We start from the raw sequence: 21,306 nt of genomic DNA, 5'->3' as shown, positions 1-21,306 counted from the left end.
GCGAGGCAGGAGGGCCTAGACAAGCAGGTGTCACATCCAGGGCTCAGCCCGCCCAGGCAAAGCTACGAGGATATACCCCTGTCCTTTCCCTTGGGAGTCTGGCTTCCCAACCAGGTTGGGAAAGTGAGATTGGAACGGATGGAACCGCTGGTGAAGGAGCCAGGCCCGTGGGTGCCCTGCCGCCCTCATAGGGCTGAGACAAGGCTCCAGGGAAGTCCCGCCCCTCTCTGAAGTACTGAACAAAGTCGGCAGGGAACTACACCCCCACCCCCCACCCCCTGGCTCACGCCTGTCATCCTAATCACTCAGGAGGCTGAGATGGAAGGACTGTGTTCAAAGCCAGCCCAGGCAGGAAAACAGGACTCTTATCTCCAGTTAGCCATAAACAGCTGGAAGTGGCACCATGAGTGCCAGTCTTGAGCACACAAGCTCAGGGATGGCACCCAGCCCTGTGTGCAAGCCCTAGGACCAGTATAAAACCAGCAAAAACCCAGAAATCACAACAAAAAGCAGGCTCTTTACCTTCTTGCCTGGGATGGCCTCTACTTGCCAAAGTCAAGGTTTTTCTAGTAGACCAACAGGTCAAAGACCTTCTTAAGTGTTTAGTTTGGTCTGTACAGGGGCTTGAATAAGGGCCTCACACTTCCTACTCAGACACTCCACTACTGGGGCCACACCCCAAACCCCCAAAATAAATACTTTTTTGTTTTTTCAGTCATGGGGCTTGAACTCCGGGCCTGGGCGCTGTCCCTCAGCTCTTCAGCTCAAGGCTAGTGCTCTATCACTTGAGCCACAGCTCAGCTTCTGGTTTTCTGGTGGTTCATTGGAGATGAGAGTCTCATGGACTTTCCTGCCCGGGCTGGCTTTGAACCGTGATCCTCAGATCTCAGCCTCCTGAGGAGCTAGGATGGCAGGCGTGAGCCACAGGCACCCGGCAAAATAAATAAGTTTTTAAAAATGATAAAGCTAGCCGGGCGCTGACAGAGCACTAGCCTTGAGCTGAAGAGCTGAAGGACAGCGCCCAGGCCCAGAGTTCAAGCCCCACGACCGACAAAAAAAAAAAAAAAAGATAAAGCTTGGGTTCCAGGATTCTGGAAATCATGATGGGATCCATGTGAACATCAAGTCGTTCATTCATTCACTCAGCAAAGTCCTGCTCCAGGCCCTGGACAGCTCTAAAGATTCTGTGGGAGTCAAACAACACCTTAGGAGCCTTTCTGTCTGGAAATGTAAGCTGAGGCAGGGAGGCGATGGGAAGCCGGGCACTCTCCTGAGAGCCCCAGGGAGCTGCAGGCCAGGGAGGGCGGGCGGGCAGGCGGGAGGGACACCGTCTGATGGATGGATCAGAGGGATGAGGAAGAGCTGTCACAGGCTCCACAAGTGCCCTGTGGGAAATGGAAAGTTCCAGAGTTGCAGCTTTAGTCACTGGAAACCCCAGGCCAGACTCCTGGCCAGAGGGAAGTGATGTCAGTGGGACAGCGGACAGGAGTTGTTTTCACCCTGGAGCGGAGGACTGAGCAGAGAGGAGGCCCCTCCCCTCTGCCAGCTACCTGGGCGGCACTCAAGGCCTCACCCTGGAGACAGACCGGCCCAGGGCTAGGCTGGTGGCCACCCAGCCACCTTCTTCCAAGGAGAAACAGGAAGTGAATAGAGGGGCCTCCCAGTGCAACAATTTAGTTCCTTTTTTTTTTTTTTGTGATAATGGGGCTTGAACTCAGGGCCAAGGCAGGTACTCTACCATTTGAGCCATGCTACCAGTTCTCTTTTGTTTTAGTTATTATTTTTTTTTGGGGGGGGGACAGAGTTTCACATCATTTGCCCAGGCTATCCTAGACGGTGATCCTCTTACCCATGCTTCCTGCCTAGCTGGGATTCTACAGGCACACACTACTGTATGTGGCTTATTGGTTCAGTTGGGATGGGGGAGCAGGGAACTCTAGCTAGCTTTCTGCCCTGGCTGGTCTGGAACTATGATACTCTTGATCTTCACTTCCCAGGTCTGGGACTATGTCTAGAATTACAGATACATCTTTTTTTTTTCTTTTTTTGCCAGTCCTAAGGCTTGAACTCAGGGTCTGGGTGCTGTCTTTGAGCCTTTCTGCCATGGATCTACTTCCAGCTTTTCTGATGATTAATTGGAGATAAGAGTCTCACAGACTTTCTTGCCTGGGTTGGGCTTAAACTGTGATCCTCAGATCTCAGCCTTTAGAGTTACTAAGATTACAGGTGTCAGCCACAGATGTCCAGCCAGACATATCTTAACCTATTAACTCATCCCCTTGAGACAAGGTCAGGACAAGACAGAAGCTTTTTAGGGGGCTCAGTGTGTCGGGGGCTCCTGTGGAGTCACAGCTCCTTCCTCAACATACACCAGTCATAACTGGCCATTGTGGAACATTCGGAAAACGGAAACACCCAAGACAACGGCTGGTTCTCTGAGTCTCCTGTTCCCCACATTTTGCTATAGATCCAAAAGCATGTGTGTGTGTGTGTGTGTGTGCATGTGCACTCACGCGTGTGCGCACACATATGCTAGTTTGGACCTTAACTGTCCTCAAAAGCCCGAGTTAAAGGCTTGCACCAGAATTCAGTGCTGTTGTGATGTAATGTCTGCTATGTCCGTGTCTGATTCCTAAACGCTCCCACCTGTAATCCCAGCTACTTTGGGAGGCTGAGATCTGAGGATGCCAGTTCTAAGCAAGCCTGGGCAGAAAAGCCCATGAGATTCATCTCCAGTTAAGCAAAAAGGCAGAAGCAGAGCTGTGGCTCAAGTGACAAAGTGAAAAAGTTTTTGTGAGTGAAAAAGTCAAGTGAGAGTAGAAGGCTCTGAGTTCAAGCCCAAGGACCAGCACAAAACAAATAGAAACAAAACAGGGCTGGGAAGGTGGCGCAGTGGCAGAGCGCTTGCCTTGCATGCATGAGGCCCTGGGTTCGATTCCTCAGCACCACATAAGCAAAAAGAAAAAGAAAAGCCGGAAGTGGTGCTGTGGCTCAAGTGGTAGAGCGCTAGCCTTGAGCTGAAGAGCTGAGGGACAGCGCCCAGGCCCAGAGTTCAGGCCCCACGACCAGACCCAAAAAAAAAAACAAAAAAACAAAAGCCAGGTGCCGGTGGCTCACGCCTGTCATCCTAGCTCCTGAGGAGGCTGAGATCTGAGGATTGAGGTTCAAAGCCAGCCCGGGCAGGAAAGTCCAGGAGACTCTTATCTCCAATAAAATCCCAGAAAAAAAAAAATGGAGGGGGGCTATATCTCAAGTGGTAGAGCACTAGCTTTGACTCAAGTGGTAGAGCACTGGCTTTGAGCAAAAGGGGCTCAGGGACGGCGCCCAGACCCAGAGTTCAAGCTGCCATGTACACAATGCTTGGAACAATGCTAAATGAGGGTTTTTCACAATGTGTGACCACTGACAGCCATGCCCTCGGGGGGGGGAGGGGGGGAACCATGGCAGGGGCAGGGGGGGAGGGGGGGACCGTGGCGGGGGGAGTGGCATTAAGGGCCTAGAGACCGTACACTGCTCCATGACTGTACAAAAAACACTGCGTGTGTGCTCTTCATGAGGGTGGCCGTGCGCAGGGCCTCCTTCAGGAGTTTGCAACTCCAACTGGGCTGGTATGGAGAGAATGAGGCGGCTACCACAGGAGGCTGAAGCAGGGAGATCCTGAGTGTGAGGACAGCCACCCAGTGAGACCTTGCCTCAAAGAAACACACAAGAAATAAGCGTATGCCTGTAAGTAAAAATGTGCCATCAAAGAGAAGCAACTGTGGGGCAGACAGATGAGCAGGCATTTCGCGTGTGTGTATGCGCTGATGCTCGTGAACTGCTACGCAGGGCCCCAGCCCTTATTTTTTCTATAGAGTCTCCTTTTTGCCTGAGCCTCATGCCTAGACAGCAAGCTGGCTCTTGGAGGCTTCCCCCCATAGCTGTGATGACAGAAGGCCCCCTCCCTCCCTATTTTCCCATAGAAGTGGAGTCCCATGGGCCTTTCTGCCCAGGCTGGTCTGGAACCTTTAATCCTCCCAATAGCCTGGGATGATGGACAAAAACTACCATGCTCATCTATTGGCTGAAAAGGAAGTCTTGCAAGTAATGCAGTCTCCCGACCTCAGCTTCCCGCATGCCTAGATTACAATGCCAATGGCTTACTGGCTTTAAAAGGGCTTTGGAGGGGTTGGAGGTATGGCTCAGTTGGTAGAGCACTTGCCCATCAGTGAAAGCATTAGATACCAAGTTCAAGTTTGACAAAAAAAAAGGGGGGGAGGGGTCAAAACTTCAGCCCTGCTGATGTCATCAGCCAGGCACTGGCTTGGTGGGGGCCTGTCCTGCATGGGTAGATATTGCTGTTCACTTCCTCTAAGGTGCAACAGGCAGAAATAGCTCCTTGAGACCCTGACCGAGAACTACTAGGTTAGAGTAGATACTCTGTTCCACCCACTTGATGAGGACTGAACCCAGGGTCTTCCACACGCTAGGCAAGTCCTCTACATCTCCCAGCCTTTGTATACATACACACGTATGTACAAACACACATACAGGTATATATACATACATGTACATACACACGTAAGCATATATACACACATAGGCATATGCATACATGTATACACACCCGTAAAGGTATGTATTTATTTGTTCAGACTGTATTAGCAACACACACATTAGTTTTATATCTTTATTCTGTTTTGTCTTTTGAGATAGGATCTCACTATGTATCTATCCCAGGCTGGCCTAGAACTGCTCTCCATCCTTGAGTCTCTGCCTGCCCAAGTGCTGGAAATGTACAGAACTGTGCCATCATGCCCAGACTTCATTCTCTTGCTTACTTTTAAACTGTACGTATATATTATACTTTTTTGTATAAACATCTTACTTGATCATTTGTTTTCTTTGTTCTTTTCATTTTATGGTACTGAGAATGAAATTCAGTATTATTAGCTGGGCACGGGTGGTTCCTACTGTATTTCCAGCTACTCAGGAGATTGAGATCTGAGGATGATGGTTCAAAGCCAGCCTGGGCAGGAAAGTTCATGAGACTCATCTCCAATTAACCACCAAAAAGCCAGAAATGGGAGCTGTGGCTCAAGTGGTAGTAGGCTGGCCTTGGGTGGAAAAGCCCAGGGACAGTGCCCAGGCCCTGAGTGCAGGGGCCAGCCCCAGGGCCAGCGCAGAGGCACATGCACGCACACGTGTGCACATACGCACATCACACACACACACACACACACACACACACACACACACACACACACACACACATTATCTCTCTAAGGTGCTTGGAGGAAGCACAATTACCGGCTCCACTTCACAAACTGGGACCAGCCCTGGGAGCAGAGGCCTGGGAGCGGAGGCCCTGGTGTTGGAGGCCCGGGAGCGGAGGCCCTGGTGTTGGAGGCCCGGGAGCGGAGGCCCTGGTGTTGGAGGCCCGGGAGCAGATGCCCCACACAACCACGGGGCCAAACAAACAGGAAAAACGTCACGGGCCACAATGCCGTGCGTTCTGATGGAACCAAGGGCCGGGTTCGAATCCCGCCCCGCCGCCCTTCGCCGTTCCGGGGTAGGGAAGGCCTGGCGTGGCCGGCGGGGCCGGGGCCGGGGGGGGGGGGGGGGGGTGGGGGGGGCTCGCAGGGCCGGTCCCACTCTGGACAGGCCGGGCCCGGACCCCGGGGATCGCAGGGCCGGGCCGGCCGGGGCCCGGGCCCGCACTCACCGAACCGCATCCAGTCCCACTCGCTCAGCGTGTCCATGCTGCGGCACAGGTCGTCCAGCACCCAGGAGGGCAGCTGGTAGATGTAGCAGGCCATGGCGGGGCCGCGGCGACTGAGCCCGCCCGCGGCCGCTCGGGCTTCGCCACCGAGGGGCGGGCGCTGCGGCCCGGCGGCCCCCGGCGCCCCCCAGCGGCCGCGCGCGGCAGCGCCGCCGCCCCAAACAAGCGGGCCCCAGGCCGACCCCACTCCGACTCCGGCCTGGCGATCCCAGCGCCTCCCAGCGGCCGCCCGGAACACGCGGGCCCCAGGCGGACCCTACTCCCGGCTCCAGCCAGGCGGCCCAGGCGCCCCCCAGTGGCCGCGCGTGGTAGTGCCGCCGCCCGGAACACGCGGGCCCCAGGCGGGCCCAACTCCCAGTCAGGAGGCAGAAAGTCAGCAGGCTGCTGGTCACAGCCAGGAAGCTGGGCATGGTAGGACACACCTATCCTCCTAGCGAGGTGGGACATACAGTCAAGGCCCAGGAGGACAGAAACAGCAGACTAAAATGGCAGGATTTATGCAGCATCACAGCTGTGGGAAAACCAGTGCTGAGTGACGTCTAAATATGCGCAACTCCTTCAGCAACTGGACAGGAAGGGACAGCAGTTCATCAAAAAGGGGAAACAGCCCCTCCCACAGTTCAGCGATCTTTTATTTCCCACAGTATCTAAAATCTCTAGATATGGCTCGCAGACCTCCCAGTGCTGGAAAGGAAGCTGTCATTTACCTTCACTTGAAATAGAAGGTAGGTGCCTGTGGCTCACACCCGTAATCCTAGGAATCAACCCCAGGGCTTCATGCATGCTAGGCAAACACTCTACCACTAAGCCACATTCTCAGGTCCTGTAATCTTCCTAACTGTGCTTCCCCATACCCCTGGGAATGACCAACCACTGCGCCTAGCCATTGGTTGAGATGGGATCTGAGCAACTTCAATGCCCGTGCTGGTCTCTACCTCTCGAGTAGCTAGGATTACAACTTAAGTCCCTCTATGCAGTTCCCTTATTTTTTGTTGTGCCAGTCCTGGGGCTTGAACTCAGGACCTGACCCCTGTCCCTGAGCTTTTTTCACTCTTGAGCTACAGCTCCACTGTTTGATGGCTAAATATCTCATTAACTTTTCCTGCCCTGGCTGGCTTTAAATTGTGATCCTCAAATCTCAGCCTCCTGAATAGTAAGGATTTATTTTAGTATAACATGGTTAATGTAGAGGGAAATGGAAGAGAAATATTTGAGAAATATTTCTTGCTCCCTTCACAGGAAGTGGGTTAAAGATTCCACAGGGCTAGCACTATCTACAGCTTATACTGCCTGAGCTGGGTAAACACGAGTAGTCAGGTCATTCTAACAGCTCCTAATTGTCAGACAATGATTTGGACCAGTGAGTGAGGCCCACAAAACCCAGCTGACCCTCACGACTTCTTCATGTCAGGCTGCTATTCCTTCCTCTTCATTCACAAGCAAGAAGGTTCCAGATTTTTTATCATGCAGAGAAAGATTTAGAGACCCCCTTGGGTCTTTTAGTCTTATAATTTAACATTAAAAAGGAAATAAGGACTGGGCTCTGGTGGCTCACACCTATAATCCCTAGCTGCTGGGATCTGAGGATTTTGGTTCAAAGCCAGCCAGAGCAGAATAGTCCGTGTGAGATTCTTACATCCAATGAACTACTCAGAAAAAGCGGGCAGTGATGCTGTGGCTCAAGTGGTAGAGCACTAGTCTTGAACAAAAAGAAGTTCAAGGACAGAGCTCAGACCCTGAGTTCAAGCCCCAGGATCAGCACACATGTGCACACACGCACACACACAGAATAAAAGAGAAAGAAAAAGGAACATCTGGAGGAAAGGGGCTTACCTGCTTTTTCAGTCTGCTTTGAAACGAGTCTGGCCCTTTGGACATTTGTCTGGTCTGTCCATTCACCCTGCCTCATCACACCTTGCCTCGCTCCCCAGAGCTAGTGGAAGCTCAGGCCAACGTCTATATCGCTAAGGGTGGCTGACATGTACTGAAGTCTACCCCAAACGAAATCTCATTTTCCTGCCCTTCACCATGTTTGTTTGGAACCTAGGGGTGAGCACCTGGTCCTAATATGAAAACCTCCTGGAGTTTGGATCTGGGGTCTAAAAACCTAGTTTCAGGGTCACAGGTGTGCACCACTAGGGCTGTATCTAAGATGCAGGTAGCCAGTCTGAAAGTATCTGGAACGTTCCCTACTGGTGCTGGTGTGTGAGAAGGCCAAGGGCTGGTACGTGCTTCCTCCTCCCCCATTCGTGTGGCGCTGGGGTGGGTATGAGGTGGGTGCAGCGCGGGAGCTGCCCACACCTGGGCATGCACTCTAGCTACTTCTGAGCGGCACTCTACCATTTCTTCTACTTTCCTCACATAACTGCCCAGCACCCAGTACTGACCACTCCCTTAGCACCGTCCTGTAGTGCTTACATTTTCTTTCCTTTTTTTTTTTTGTGGGGGGGTCCAGTCGTGGGGCCTGAACTCTGGGCCTGAGCGCTGTCCCTCAGCTCTTCAGCTCAAGGCTAGCACTCTACCACTTGAGCCACAGCGCCACTTCCAGCTTTTTTCTTTTTGCTTATGTGGTGCTGAGGAATCGAACCCAGGGCCTCAGGCATGCAAGGCAAGCCCTCTACCACTGAGCCACCTTCCCAGCCCCATTGTGCTTACATTTTCTTATGGCGACATTTCATTTTTTTGGTCAGTCGTGGGGTTTGAACTCTGGGTCTGGGTGCTGTCCCTGAGCTCTTCAGCTCAAGGTGAGCACTCTACCACTTGAGCCACAGTGCCACTTCCGTTTTTCTGGTGGTGAATTGGAGATGAGTCTCCCAGACTTTCCTGCCTGGCTGGCTTTGAACTGCAATCCTCAGATCTCAGCCTCCTGAGTAGCTAGGATTACAGACGGGAGCCATCAGCGGCCAGTCATGACATTCCATTTGTATAATAAAACTAACACGATGCTAAATTTTAAAAAGAAAACACAACAAAATCTGGGGCTAGAAATAGAGACTTAGAAGGAGGCTCATCATTCATTGTCAGTTTTCAAAACTCCCAAAAGAAAGAACAGGATAAAACAACACAGAACACCTTGTTCCTTTTACTTAGCACCATTTAATGTATTAAAGAAAAGCTCTAAAATATATAAAAAAAAAAACCTCAAAACAGGAAAACAAGTCTCTTAAGAACAATTCACATAATACATTCACAGGATTCCAAATGAAAGGCATACAATTCCTGCCCTAGGTTTTCAACCTCCCTTGTCCAACACAAAAACAATTTAAACCACAGATTTTTGACAAGATAAATTGAAACTCTTGTTTAAATACAAAAACAGGTTTTTCCTGTTGCATTTTTTTTTTTTGGTAAGAGTCCGAGACACTATGTAACCCAGGCTAGCTTTGCACTCACAATCCTCCCTCAGTAGAATTTTGCGTGTGCGTGTGTGTGGGTGTGGGTGTGGGTGTGGGTGCGCACACGTCCACATACTGGTTTTGGGATTTGAACGGAGGGCTTAGGCACTGTTGCTGATCTGTTTTGCTCAAAGCTAGTGAATGCTCTACCACTGGAACCACGGCTCACTTCCAGTATTTATGGTAGCTAACTGGAGAGAAGAGTCTCCTGGACTTTCCTGCCTGGTCTGGCTTTGAAACAAGATCCTAGACCTCAACCTCCTGAGTAGATAGAATTGCAGATATGAGTTTAAAATGGTTTCTAATAGCCAATTCATGCTATCAATGTTGAAAAGGAGGACTGAAGTTGGACTCTGAAAAGTTAATGGGGAAACCGGACAGTGTTTCACTCACTTTACTTTGATGAGTGTTGCACCTAGAATAATTTGCCCAGAAATAACTCACCACTAATCATAAAAGAAAACCATTTGTATTTATGAAAAGCTTATAACATGGGAAAATTGTTACAAAGTTAAAAAATTAAAAAATCATGTACACTGTGTGATCTCAACCAAGTAAAACCAACTAATCAAAATATGCCTACAATAAGCTAAAAGAAAAAGAGTACAGAATACAAACAATAGTTGTACTTAGGTAGCAAATCTGCTATGATCCTTCTCTTTTTGGCAACAGGGTTTCTCTGTGTTGTGCAAGCTGGTCTCATTTTCAAGATCCTCTGGGCCCTTTCGGCCATGCCTCTCCATCCTGCACTGCGGGGGCAGCAGTTCCAGACCATTTTTCCAAACAATGGAGCAAAGAGCAGAATGTTCAAAAACCGACCAAGATATACAAAGTGGCGAACACCATCACTCTGGCTATTCATCTGACTTTGACACTACATCACAGTCTTCTGGGCAGTATTCTCCAGTCAGTCCTTTGTTTTGTTTTTTTTTGTCAGTCGTGGGGCGTATACTCTGGGCCTAGGCACTGTCCCTCAGCTCTTCAGCTCAAGGCTAGCGCTCTACCATCTGAGCCACAGCACCACGTCTGGCTTTTTCTGTTTATGTGGTGCTAAGGAATCGAACCCAGGGCCTTATGCACGCAAGGCAAGCGCTCTACCACTGAGCCACCTTCCCAGCCCCCCAGTCAGTCCTTCACATACAGATTCTAAGGAAACAACTGCTAAAAAACAAGTATGAGATAACCAAGTGCGTCAGCCAGAAACAAAGCCCTGAGGCTGTACACCAAACAAAAAGGGCAGCCGAATGGAATTTTGCTCCCAGAGTCTCAATAGAGAGCCACTATGGAAAAATCCTCATCTTTTTACAAAACGCTTTCTCAAAGACAGCCACAAATCAATGACATGCAGAATGAAGTATGCAAACTCCAGGTCAAGTCAGCTGAGCTGCTAAAAGAAAATAAGGCTGTGAAAAAGCTTCAGTACAAACAGGAGAAAGCTCTGAATAAGTTTGAAGATGAAAATGAAAGTGCTCGACTTATACTTTGCCATAAAGATGAGATTATAGTACTCAAAGAAGACAACAAAATCTCAAGAGAAAAGGCAGCCATAGAGAACAGAATCCAACTATTTAGGATGAACTATTTTAGATGAACTATTTAGGACAAAATTTTCCTCACAAGAACTGAAAATGATCCCAAAAGCCAGACTCCTGCCTAAACGAGATGATTTGGTGAAGAAGCTAGCTAAGTTCAAAATAGATGACACCAAGAGAAGAATTAAGAAACTTTCAAAAAACTTTGAGCTGAGTTCTAACAGTTTTCAACGTCAGCTGCTTGCTGAGGACAGGAAAAGGGCCTATGAGGGTCACAATAAAAACAAAGTTCTACAAAAGGAACTACAATGGCTGTACCACAAACTAAAGGAAAAGGAGAGAGAACTGGAGACTATATATATATTCATTCTAGTCACCGGGCTAAGTCTTCTCCAAGAAAGAAAAAGAACTTGCTCCAAGAACGAATGAGCCAGGAATCCCCAGAGCAAGAGGAACACAGGAAGCCAAGGTTCTGCCTTCACCATAGAGAAAGAAGAACCAAGGGGAGCCCACTGTGAAGCAGGAGAAGGCAAAGCTGGCGAATGAATGAGCGAGAGAAGAGGTTGACAAAAAGCAAGATGAAAAGATGCAAATAACAAGCCGGCGCTGAAAGAAGCTAATTCTGTAGAAGATGAAATTGTGAGAGGTAACACTGAGATGACTAATTTTCACTTGAATATTAAACGATTTGAATACAGTAAAAAGTGAAGCTGAAGATGCTCTGGCCTCCGCTCTCCACTGCAGGGTCTGCGGTCACGATGGCTCAGCAGTGATCCTCCTCCTCTACTTTTTTTTTTTTCTTTTTTGGGGGCCGGTCCTGGGGATTGAACTCTGGGCCTGGGCACTGTCCCTGAACTTCTTTTTGCTCAAGGCCAGAGCTCTACCACTTAAGTCACAGTGCTACTTCCAGCTTCTTCTGAGTATTTATTGGAGATAAGTCTCATAGACTTTCCTGCCTGAGCTGGCTTCAAACCGCAATTCTCAGATCTCAGCCTCCTGAGTAGCTAGGATTACAGATGTGAGCCACCAGGGCCCAGCTCTTTCTGTATTTTGGGGGAAGGGGGTGGAGAGAGGATGGGTTTGAACTTAGGTTGCTAGGCTAACATTCTACTACTGAGCCATATTACTAATCTTTTGTTAAATTTATTTTTTGATTTAGTCTTACACTTTTGCCAGGGCCATGTTAAATAAGGACCCTACATTCTCAGAGTAAATAGGTGCATCATCATGCCCAGCCTGGTTTTGTTTTTGTTTGCCTATCCTGGGGCTTAAATTCAGGGCTAGGGTGATGTTCTTGAACTTTTGTGCTCAAGGCTAACACTCTACCTTTTGAGATACCATTCTACTTCCAGCTTTTTGCTGGTTAATTGGAGATAAGAGTCTCACAGGCTTTCCTGACTCGAGTGGCTTTGAACCATGATCCTCACATTTCAGTCTCCTGAGTAGTTAGGATTACAGGTGTGAGCCATCAGTGCCAAGCTATTTTCTTTTAAACTATTATTTAAGGGCAGGGAAGGTAGCTCAGTGGTAGAGTGCTTGCCTCGCATGCGTGAGGCCCTGGGTTCCATTCCTTAGCACCACAAAAGCAGATAAAGCCTGAAGTGGCGCTATGGCTCCAGTGGTAGAGTGCTCGCCTTGAGTTGAAGAGCTGAGGGACAGCGCCCAGGCCCAGAGTTCAAGCCTCATGACCGACCAAAAAAACCCAAAAAACTATTATTTATAAAATATCTGATATTAAATACTAAATCTGAATTACTAACTTTGAAACTAACTTGAAAGAAAAAACATGTATACTCATAAAACTGTAAAACAAGCTGGGTGCCAGTGGCTCACGCCTGTAATCCTAGCTACTCAGGAGGCTGAGATCTGGGAATCACGGTTCAAAGCCAACCGGAGCAGAAAAAGTCTGTGAGACTCTTATTTCCAATAAACTACTCAGAAAATCAGAAGTGGCGCTGTGGCTCAAGTGGTAGAGTGCTAGCCTTGAACTGAAGAGCTGAGGGACAGCGCCCAGGCCCAGAGTTCAAGCCCCACGACCGACAAAAAACAAACAAACAAAAAACCAACTGTAAAACATCCTACCTTACTAAGGAGTAATTGGCCCAAGTGGAGGGAAGACCAGGTCCTGCTAATGCAAATGCTGAATCACAGTGAGTCTGAGGGAAGAGGAATATAATTTGAAGCCAGCCTGAGGTTACACAGAGAAATCTTGTTGCAAAAACAACCCACATCTGGCTTATAGTAATCTATAGTAACTTTAATATCAGAATTAAACTGGATGACTTTTTCTGCTATGTCACATTATAAAAACACTCTGATAATTACAACAGCTTAGTGTGGTTTAGAAACAATAAAACAACATCGGTACAGGAGTGCACCATGCAAAGTGTGAGATCTAGAAAATTAGAAAAAGTTTGCTAGAAAAATGATTCTCTTTAAGAAGTCTGTTTACTTTAGGGGCTGCTTTCTCTTGCTCACAGAACACTCTCCACCAAAGCACCGTGGGTTTATTCATGGACACCCAAGCACTGAAGGCTCCCGACCTCTGAGAACACAAAGGCCTGTCCTTGTGTCAAGGACACCAGGTCCTCCAACCACACTACACCCATTAGAAGCAGGGGGCCCAGCTCCCTTGCAACTGAGAACACGCTGTAATTCTTCCTGTATTGCTCACACAAACACCCTTAGCTGAAATGTGCCTGCCCTGCCAGGAGGCAAGAATGCAACTCTTCCTTCTGATGAGTACTTGAAGCAAGCAGGGATTCATTGACACGGGGTGATGTCTGCCCCTGGGTAACGCAAGCCCACGGAGTCCATTCGCTTTCTTTTTAGCAATGGAGCATATTTTACTTTTACCAAGCATAAGTAGTTGCTAAATTCTCTAGATCAAAACTCACCAGTGCCATCAAACACTGAGAACAGGATCGCTAATTGAAATTAAATCCTCCATTCTCTTCCAACTGCTGATTCTCGATGTGCTCCTGGGTCAGCCGTTCCAGATCTTTCTGCACGTTTGGGTGGTCCTCCAAATCCTCACAGAGTGACCTGGCTATGTCCAGTTGCCTGTAGTTCTCCGGCTTCACCAGGCTCCGCACTACCTGCAGGCAGCGCTCCTTCAGGGTGTACACTGCAAGGGCAGGAGACGGCCCTCAGCACAGCCCGGACCTCACCCAGGGGCAAGGGCAAGCACGTGGCTCTGCCAACCATGGCAGTGACCTTCACCACAGGGAGACCACACACAGTGGCAATGTGGTGTCAGTGGTCCCTAGCACTCATGACCCTGTGCGGTAGCTTCCCTTGAGAGTGGGCTCAGCTAACAGAATGTGGAAAAGGGTGAACTGGCAACTCTGGACAAAAAAGGCGAGGCAACTTCTGCTTTTCTCTTTTGGGAGCTGTAGGTGAGTGACACTGCTAGACACCACACCAAAAGGACAGTCTCAGAGATGGCCCAGGGCAGCCCAGCCTCTGGACTACTTACCAATCAGTGCAAGAACCATTGGGCCTAACTCAGCCCACAGAGTGGAACAGTTAACAAATAAAATGCGATTGTCAGTTTAGAGGTGGGTGTCACACTGCAACAGATAACAAGTGTTAGATAAAAGCAGTGCCACTAGACTTGGGGTAACTCCATTCCTATTTTATAATCACTGGGGAACTTACTCTTTAATGGTGTTCTATTAGGCAAAATTTACCAAATTTAACCAAACAGTGCTCCTTGTCTTTTGGTATATTTTTTATTTTTTTTCCCCTTGTTTTAAGACTGGCTGTCGCCGGGCACTGGACTGGTGGCTCATGCCTGTAATCCTAGCTACTCAGAAGGCAGAGATCTGAGGATTGCGGTTCAAAGCCAGCCTGGGCAGGAAAGTCCATGAAACTCTTCTCCAATAAACCACCAGAAAACAGGAAGTGGTGCTATAGCTCAAGTGGTAGAGTGCTAGTCCTGAGCTGAAGAGCTGAGAGACAGTGCTCAGGCCCAGAGTTCAAGCCCCATGACCAACAACAACAACAACAAAAAGACTGGCTGTCATTTTAATAGCCCAAATTGGCCTGGGACTCTAGATCTCCTGCTTCAGGTTTCTGAGTGTGACAATTCTAGGAATGTGGCACCACACTTAACTAATCCATTCTTTAAAACAGAATCTAAGCCAGGCACCAGCGGCTCACACCTGTAATACTAGTGACCCAGAAGGCTGAGATCTGAGGATTCTGGTTTGAAGCCAGCCTAGGCAGAAAAGTTCCCATGAGACTCATCTCCAATTAATCACTCAAAAGTGCTATCCTTGAGCAAAGAGTTCAGGGACAATGCCCAGTACCCAACTGACAAAAAAAAAAAGATCTATGTAGCTATCTATGTAGCTATGTATAGATGTCTATTTGTTTGATCACTACAAAGATAGGTATTTGTTTCTGGCTTCTAAGACAAGGTGCAGCCTAGACATCATACTACCCTCCGTTGCTTCTTGCCTTTCTGGGATTATAAAGTCATGCCAGTACAATCTTCTGGGCTTCCTTCCTTTCCTTTCTGTGTCAGTCCTGGGGCTTAAATTTAGGAATTGGGTGCTGACTCTGAGCTTTTTAGCTCAAGGGAAGCACCCTACCACTAGAGCATGGAGCCACCACTCCAATTCTAGTTTTCTGGTGGTTAATTGGAGATAAGTGTCTCATGGACTGCCCAGGATGGCTTCAAACTGTCAGATCTCAGCCTCCTGTATATTAAGGTATAGGCGTGAGCCACCAGCTGGCTTTCATATCAGTTTCTTAAAGTTCAACTCAATAAAATCATTAAGTATTATAGACAGTGAACTGATGCTAATCTTCAATTTGATGATTTTTTTTGGTTGTGAGGCTTGAACTCAGGGCCTAGGCACTGTCCCTGAGCTTTTTTTTTTTTTTTGGGTCAGTCGTGGGGCTTGAACTCTGGGCCTGGGAGCTGTCCCTCAGCTTTTCAGCTCAAGGCGAGCTGTAGCACTTGAGCTACAGCGCCACTTCCGGTTTTGTGGTGGTTTACTGGAGATAGGAGTCTCACGGTCTCTCCTGCCCGGGCTGGCTTTGAACCTCGATCCTCAGATCTCAGCCTCCTGAGTAGCTAGGATTACAGGCGTGAGCCACCAGCGCCCGGCTTGTCCCTGAGCTTTTTTGCTCAAAGCTAGTGCTCTATTACTTTGAGCTACAGCTCCACTTCCAGAATTTAGGTAATTAACTGGAGATAAAGAGTCTCAGCCTTTCCAAGCCAGCCTGGCTTTGAACTGCAGATCCTCAGATCTCAGCCTTCTGAATAGCTAGGATTACAGGCATGAGCCACCAGTGGCCCACTTCGATTTCATTTTTTAACCTTTGATGGACACTATGAGCTTAGCTATATCCTCACAAGTTAACAACAAATAAGCCATGATATGCTTTATACTTCTGAGACTCCAAGACATTAAGTCTATTCTAAGCCTGCGAACCAAAAAGCATATATAATTCTACAAGTAGAGACTCTGCCTCCACTATCCCCACCCACCTCTCCAACTTTTTTTTTTTTTTTGCCAGTATCAGGACTTGCTCCATGCTGGAGCATCAATTTTGGATCACGCCTCCAAGCTTGGGTTTTTGTGGTTAATTGCAGATAACTTTTCTGCCTGGGCTGGTTTTGAACCACAATCTTCCAGCCATCTGAGTAGTTGAGAGAAATAAGCTGCTGGCGCCTGGCTTAGTCTATCTCTTAAGAGCCCCCAGTGGAAGATACATTATCAAAGGCTGATACTAGCCAATTTTTTTTTAATTTTTTTTTTTTTGTGAAAATACTGTACCAGAGGGGTTACAATTACATACTAGCCAATTTTTTTGTTGGTCATGGGGCCTGAACACTGGGCCTGGGCACTGTCCCTCAGCCCTTCAGCTCAAGGCTAACGCTCTACCACTTGAGCCACAGCGCCACTTCCGGCTTTTTCTGCTATGTGGTGCTGAGGAATCAAACCCAGGACCTCATGCATGCAAGGCAAGCGCTCTACCACTGAACCACCTTCCCAGCCCCACTAGCCAAAATTTTGCCTCTAGTAAAAATTAACTAGGACTGGACTGACTCTTTCTAGTAATCTATGCTCTACTTATTACAATCACCTTATCTTTTTGAAAATAAGATCGAATATCAGTACCTGGCAGTGTGATGTTGGCAAAAATTGGCTGCCCATCAACGTTGAGAGACGGCACAAACAATTCAGTCTGGTTAACCAGAAGCCCATCATATGTCCCTGCATCTCTGAAGAGCCACAGGTGACCTGTTAACATAAGCAGATGCCGTCAGAGAGCACACTAGTCTGCGTCATCATCAGGGCTGATATACTGGCCTCTCCACCATGGTATCCCCAACCCTTCCAGTGGATGTTAACAGTAAACCTTAGAAAATGGGTGTGAAGGCACTGGGAAGATGGCTCAGTGGTAGAGCACTTGCCTTGCATGCCTCTAAGGCCCTGGGTTCAATTCCTCAGCACCACATAAGCAAAAAGAGAAAAAAGCCGGAAGTGGTGCTGTGGCTTAAGTGGTAGAGCGCTGCTAGCCTTGAGCTGAAGAGCTAAGGGACAGCGCCCAGGCCCAGAGTTCAGGCCCCATGACCGGAACCCCCCTCCCCCCCCCCCCAAAAAAAAAAAGAAAGCAGACTTGGGTATATATGTACCTGGTGTTAAAGTCTGCAACCACAGTGGAAAAGCAAGGGCTACAGAGAGGGACTGTACATCGCAGCAAATGAAGAGGCCATTGGGCCTCAATCTGTGCTGGCTCACAGCTGAACTCTACCACTTGAGCCATGACTCAAATTGAAGATGAGCCTTTGCTCAGGCTGGTTTTGTACCACAATCTTCTGATCTCAGCCTCCTCAGTAGTTTAGATTACAGGTGTAATGCACTAGCCCCTGGCAATTTTAAGGTGTATATGTGTGTGTGTGTGTATGTGTGTGTGTGTCTTGGTACTGGGGCTTAACTCATAACCTAGCCTTTGCATTTTTGCTCAACTAGTGCTCTACTACTTCAGCCACAGCTCTACCCAGGGTGTTTTCTGCTCAGGCTGGCTTCAGAATCCCAGATCTCAGCCTCCTGAGTAGCTAGGATTACAGGCATGAACCACAGGCTCCAGTTCAATTTTAACTATTTTTAAGTGTATAATCCAGGAATTGGGAATGTGGCGTAGTGAGTGGTAGAGTGCTTGCCTGGCATGCATGAAGTCCTGGGTTCAATTCCTCAGTACCACACAAACAGAAAAAGCTGGAAGTGGGGCTGTGGCTCAAGTAGTAGAGTAATAGTCTTGAGCAAAAGCAGCTCAGGGACAGTGCCCAGGCCCTGAGTTCAAGCCCCAGGACTGGCAAAAAAAAAAAAAAAAAAAGAGGCTGGGTTCTGGTGACTCTTGACTGTAATCCTAGCTACTTAGGAGATTGAGATCTGAAGATCGTGGTTGAGAACTAGTCCCAGCAGGAAACCTACATGAGATTCGTACTTGCAATAAACTATCCCTCCCCTCAAAAAAAATAAAAAGTGAAAAATGGAGCTGTGGCTCAAGTGGCAGAGTGCCAGCCTTGAGTGAGAAGGCTCAGGGCAGCACCCGGGCTGAGTTCAAGCACCGGGACCAACACGAAAATGGAAAAAAAAATTTTTTAATTAAGATTGAGAATCATTGTGGGCCGGGAAGGTGGCTCAGTGATAGCGCACTTGCCTTGCATGCCTGAGGCCCTGGGTTCGATTCCTCAGCACCACATAAGCAAAAAGAAAAAAGCCAGAAGTGGCGCTGTGGCTCAAGTGATAGAGCGCTAGCCTTGGGCTGAAGAGCTGAGGGACAGCGCCCAGACCCAGAGTTCAGGCTCCACGACCGGACACCCCCCCCAAAAAAAGATTGAGAATCATTAACCAGTTGGGTGCACGGCTTGGAGGGGGGCAAGATCACGCTTCTAGATCAGTCCGTGCAAGGGCCGCGAGAAGATCACCACCGCCACTCAGGTCTGGTCAGGTCAATCCCAGTCATCTCACCCCGGGTTTTTACCGCACTTTCAGAACCCGCACACCCACCGCCCCGACGCCCCCTCCCCACGCCTCTCCGGGGTCGGCGGCGGCCACGCCTCCCGGCGCCCAACGCCGCGATTGTGACACCGCCCGGCGCCCGTCCGCCTCCCCGGCGGGCCAGTGGTCCGGCGAAGGCCGGACCGGAGCGCCGGGACTTCGGGGCGCGGCGCCCAGGCTCCCAGCGCTGGAAGGGCAGCGCGCGTGCGCGGCGCCGGCAGACAGCGTGGACGCGGGCCGTTCCGCCTCCGGGCCTCCGCGCCGCCCGGGCCGCGGGAGGCGCAGGGGCGGGCGGCGGAGGCGGGGCCCGGCGCGGAGCCCGGCGGCGGCCTCCTACCTCGGTAGCTGTGGATGCGGCGGCCGGTGCCCGGCGGCAGCGTCGGGTAGGGCTGCGGCTCGCCGTCGAAGTTGAGCCACACGGGCAGCACGACGCGCGGGCTGCGGTTGCAGAAGATGACCTGCGACGGCTCGCGGGAGTTGACGGAGCGCAGCACGGGCCGAGGCCGCCCGGCCTCCATCTCTGCGGCGCGCGGCTCCTCTGGGGCCGACTCTTCCGAGCCGGAATCCTCGGCGTCCGACTCTTGCTGGCCCACCTCCTCCGGGCCGTCCTCCTCGGCGCCCGCCTCCTCGCCACCCGCCTTCCGGGGCATCACCTCAGGACCCGCACCACCACCGGGCTGCTCGCTCGGGATTCGCGGGCCGGACGCGAGGCGGGGCCTGGCTGCGTGCGGGTGCGCACCCTAGACCCGGATAGCGCGCAAACGGGCGGTTGGAAGATGCACGCATGCGCAAGTGCATCCCGGACTGGCTCTGGGGCGGGGCCTGGAGCGAGGGCGGAGCCAGGTCTCGGCGGGGGCGGGGCCAGAGCTCGCTCTGCAGGATCCGCAGTAAATTCCTCCCCTCCCTAAGGTTACTGGTGTGCAAGTGTTTGCTAAGGGCTCGGCATTACCATTCCACACACATCTACGATGCGATGCGACTTGGTCTTACACACGACCTCCATTCTCGTCCGCCCCCCCTTCCCTCGCAGTCCCCTCCTTTTATACTCATGACCTTAGGTTTGAGGTTTTGTCTGCCCTAAATTCCACAAGAGAATTTGTCTCTGGGCCTGGCTAGTTTCACCTGACATGCTTCCTTGTCCATTCTCCAGCAAACGTCGTAATTTCCTCTTTGGACTGTATCTCTTTTTCTCTATTCCTGGGCCTTGAGCTCAGGGACTGGGCACTGTCCCTAAGGTTCTTTCACTCTACCACTTGAGCCACAGCACCATTTCCAGCTTTTTCTGTGTATGTGGTACTGAGGACTTGAACCCAGAGTTTCATGCATGCTAGGCAAGCACTCTACCCCTAAGCCACATTCCCAGCCCATCTCTTCACTGTTTTGCTCATCTGACCTACCCTCTGCACTTTTTTTTTTGTGGGTTGTGGGGTTTGAACTCTGGGCCTGGGCGCTGTGTACCTGCGCTCTTCCGCTTGAGCCACAGCGCCACTTCTGGTCTTTTAATTGGAGATAAGAGTCTCAAGGACTTTTCTGCCGGGGCTGGCTTTGAACCTTGATCCTCAGATCTCAGCCTCCTCAGTAGCTAGGATGACAGGCATGAGCCACAGGGCTCACCGGGCTTGCACTATTCTTTAAACGTTTTCTCACTAATCTTTTGTCTCTATTTTGGGTCTCTAGAATGAATGCCCAGCAGAATGGAAAATGTAAAAATCTCCCCCTCGCTTTTGTTCTCCCACTCTCCCAAAGTCACTGGAGACAAAATGTACTACCAGCTTTTTGTACTTCCCTTTGAAGACACGCACATAAAAGCAATTAAATTTTTTATCACTACCATCAAAGGAAGAGGTAAGTCTCTAGGACTTTCTTGCTCAGGCTGGCTTCAAACCGGGATCCTCAGATCTCATGCCTCTAAAAATTTAGAGTTCAAGGACAAACTACAATGTGTAATTTTAGCTAGGTAAAACAAGGTTAAGGACTAGTGCAGGGTCTGAGTTACAAGAGTAAAACCATACAACCAGGAGCGTCTGAACTGTAGTTTAAGCTTAGTTTGTGGTGGGAGGACTAGACCTGAGCCTCATGTACGTAAAGCTCTCAACTACTGAGCTATTCTCCCAGCCCAAGCCCAGTAGTTTTTTGGGGGGAGATACCGGGGTTTGAAATCAAAGCTCCACACTTGCTTGGAAGATGCTCTACCACTTGAGTTACACTCCTCAAGCTTAGTGTTCAAACACAGCTCACTAGTTCAAATGCTTTATTTTTCAGTAAGTGGATTAACAATGGGATAGAAAAGGAAATGTGTGGGGCTGGGAAGGTGGCTCAGGGGTAGAGTGCTTGCCTTGCATGCGTGAGGCCCTGGGTTCGATTCCTCAGCACCACATACACAGAAAAAGCTGGAAGTGGGTGCTATGGCTCAAGTGGTAGAGTGCTAGCCTTGAGCTGAAGAGCTCAGGACAGTGCCCAGGCCCAGAGTTCAAGCTCCACAACCAGCAAAAAAAAAAAAAGAAGAAAGGAAATGTGTAATGAAGCTCTTTTGAAGACTGACTCAAAACAGCTCATTTCTCTTAAATATGAAAACAGGGATTGGGGCTGGGAAG

General features: G+C 49.6%; 2 protein-coding genes and 1 pseudogene across 6 annotated transcripts in view; 1 reads left to right on the top strand and 2 right to left on the bottom strand.

Moving 5' to 3' along the window:
• Irak2 (interleukin 1 receptor associated kinase 2) overlaps positions 1-5,839 on the bottom strand; it is a 32,056-nt gene extending 26,217 nt beyond the window's left edge. For all 3 annotated transcript variants that reach the window (XM_042680147.1, XM_042680148.1, XM_042680149.1), the window contains exon 1: positions 5,705-5,839. In XM_042680147.1, the coding sequence (XP_042536081.1) occupies positions 5,705-5,798 (94 nt within the window). In that variant the 5' untranslated portion in view covers positions 5,799-5,839. The remainder of the gene's footprint in view (positions 1-5,704) is intronic.
• Vhl (von Hippel-Lindau tumor suppressor) lies at positions 1,943-19,450 on the bottom strand. 3 transcript variants are annotated; one of them, XR_006147492.1, is made up of 4 exons: positions 19,050-19,450; positions 16,826-16,948; positions 12,972-13,815; positions 1,943-1,953 (listed from the first exon to the last, which is right to left on the bottom strand). XR_006147492.1 is itself a non-coding variant. In XM_042680160.1 (4 exons), the coding sequence occupies exons 1-3, from the start codon at positions 19,360-19,362 to the stop codon at positions 13,616-13,618; spliced, it is 636 nt and encodes a 211-aa protein (XP_042536094.1). In that variant the 5' UTR covers positions 19,363-19,450; the 3' UTR covers positions 12,696-12,844; positions 13,586-13,615. The 3 variants fall into 3 exon arrangements, 2 of the variants coding, with proteins under 2 accessions (XP_042536094.1, XP_042536093.1); XM_042680160.1 differs by lacking the exon at positions 1,943-1,953 and adding an exon at positions 12,696-12,844 and having other exon boundaries at positions 13,586-13,815; XM_042680159.1 differs by lacking the exon at positions 1,943-1,953 and having other exon boundaries at positions 12,696-13,815.
• Positions 5,797-11,529, top strand: LOC122108105 (annotated as a pseudogene).
• Positions 19,451-21,306: the final 1,856 nt, after the last annotated feature.

Source organism: Dipodomys spectabilis, unplaced genomic scaffold (assembly GCF_019054845.1).
Source record: "Dipodomys spectabilis isolate Male_0828 unplaced genomic scaffold, ASM1905484v1 ptg000054l, whole genome shotgun sequence".
In the NCBI taxonomy this organism is placed as follows: domain Eukaryota; kingdom Metazoa; phylum Chordata; class Mammalia; order Rodentia; family Heteromyidae; genus Dipodomys; species Dipodomys spectabilis.
Note: the sequence above shows the minus strand (reverse complement) of the source record. Positions and strands in the feature narration are given on the sequence as shown.

What these genes read in the sequence shown, in the direction of transcription:
- Vhl (XM_042680159.1), bottom strand. Translation starts at nt 19,362, where the DNA reads ATGCCCCGGAAGGCGGGTGGCGAGGAGGCGGGCGCCGAGGAGGACGGC. An exon ending in CCGCATCCACAGCTACCGAG is followed by an intron (nt 16,949 to 19,049) that starts GTAGGAGGCCGC and finishes TTATGTTAACAG; the next exon opens with GTCACCTGTGGCTCTTCAGA. An exon ending in TGCCAACATCACACTGCCAG is followed by an intron (nt 13,816 to 16,825) that starts GTACTGATATTC and finishes CTGCCCTTGCAG; the next exon opens with TGTACACCCTGAAGGAGCGC.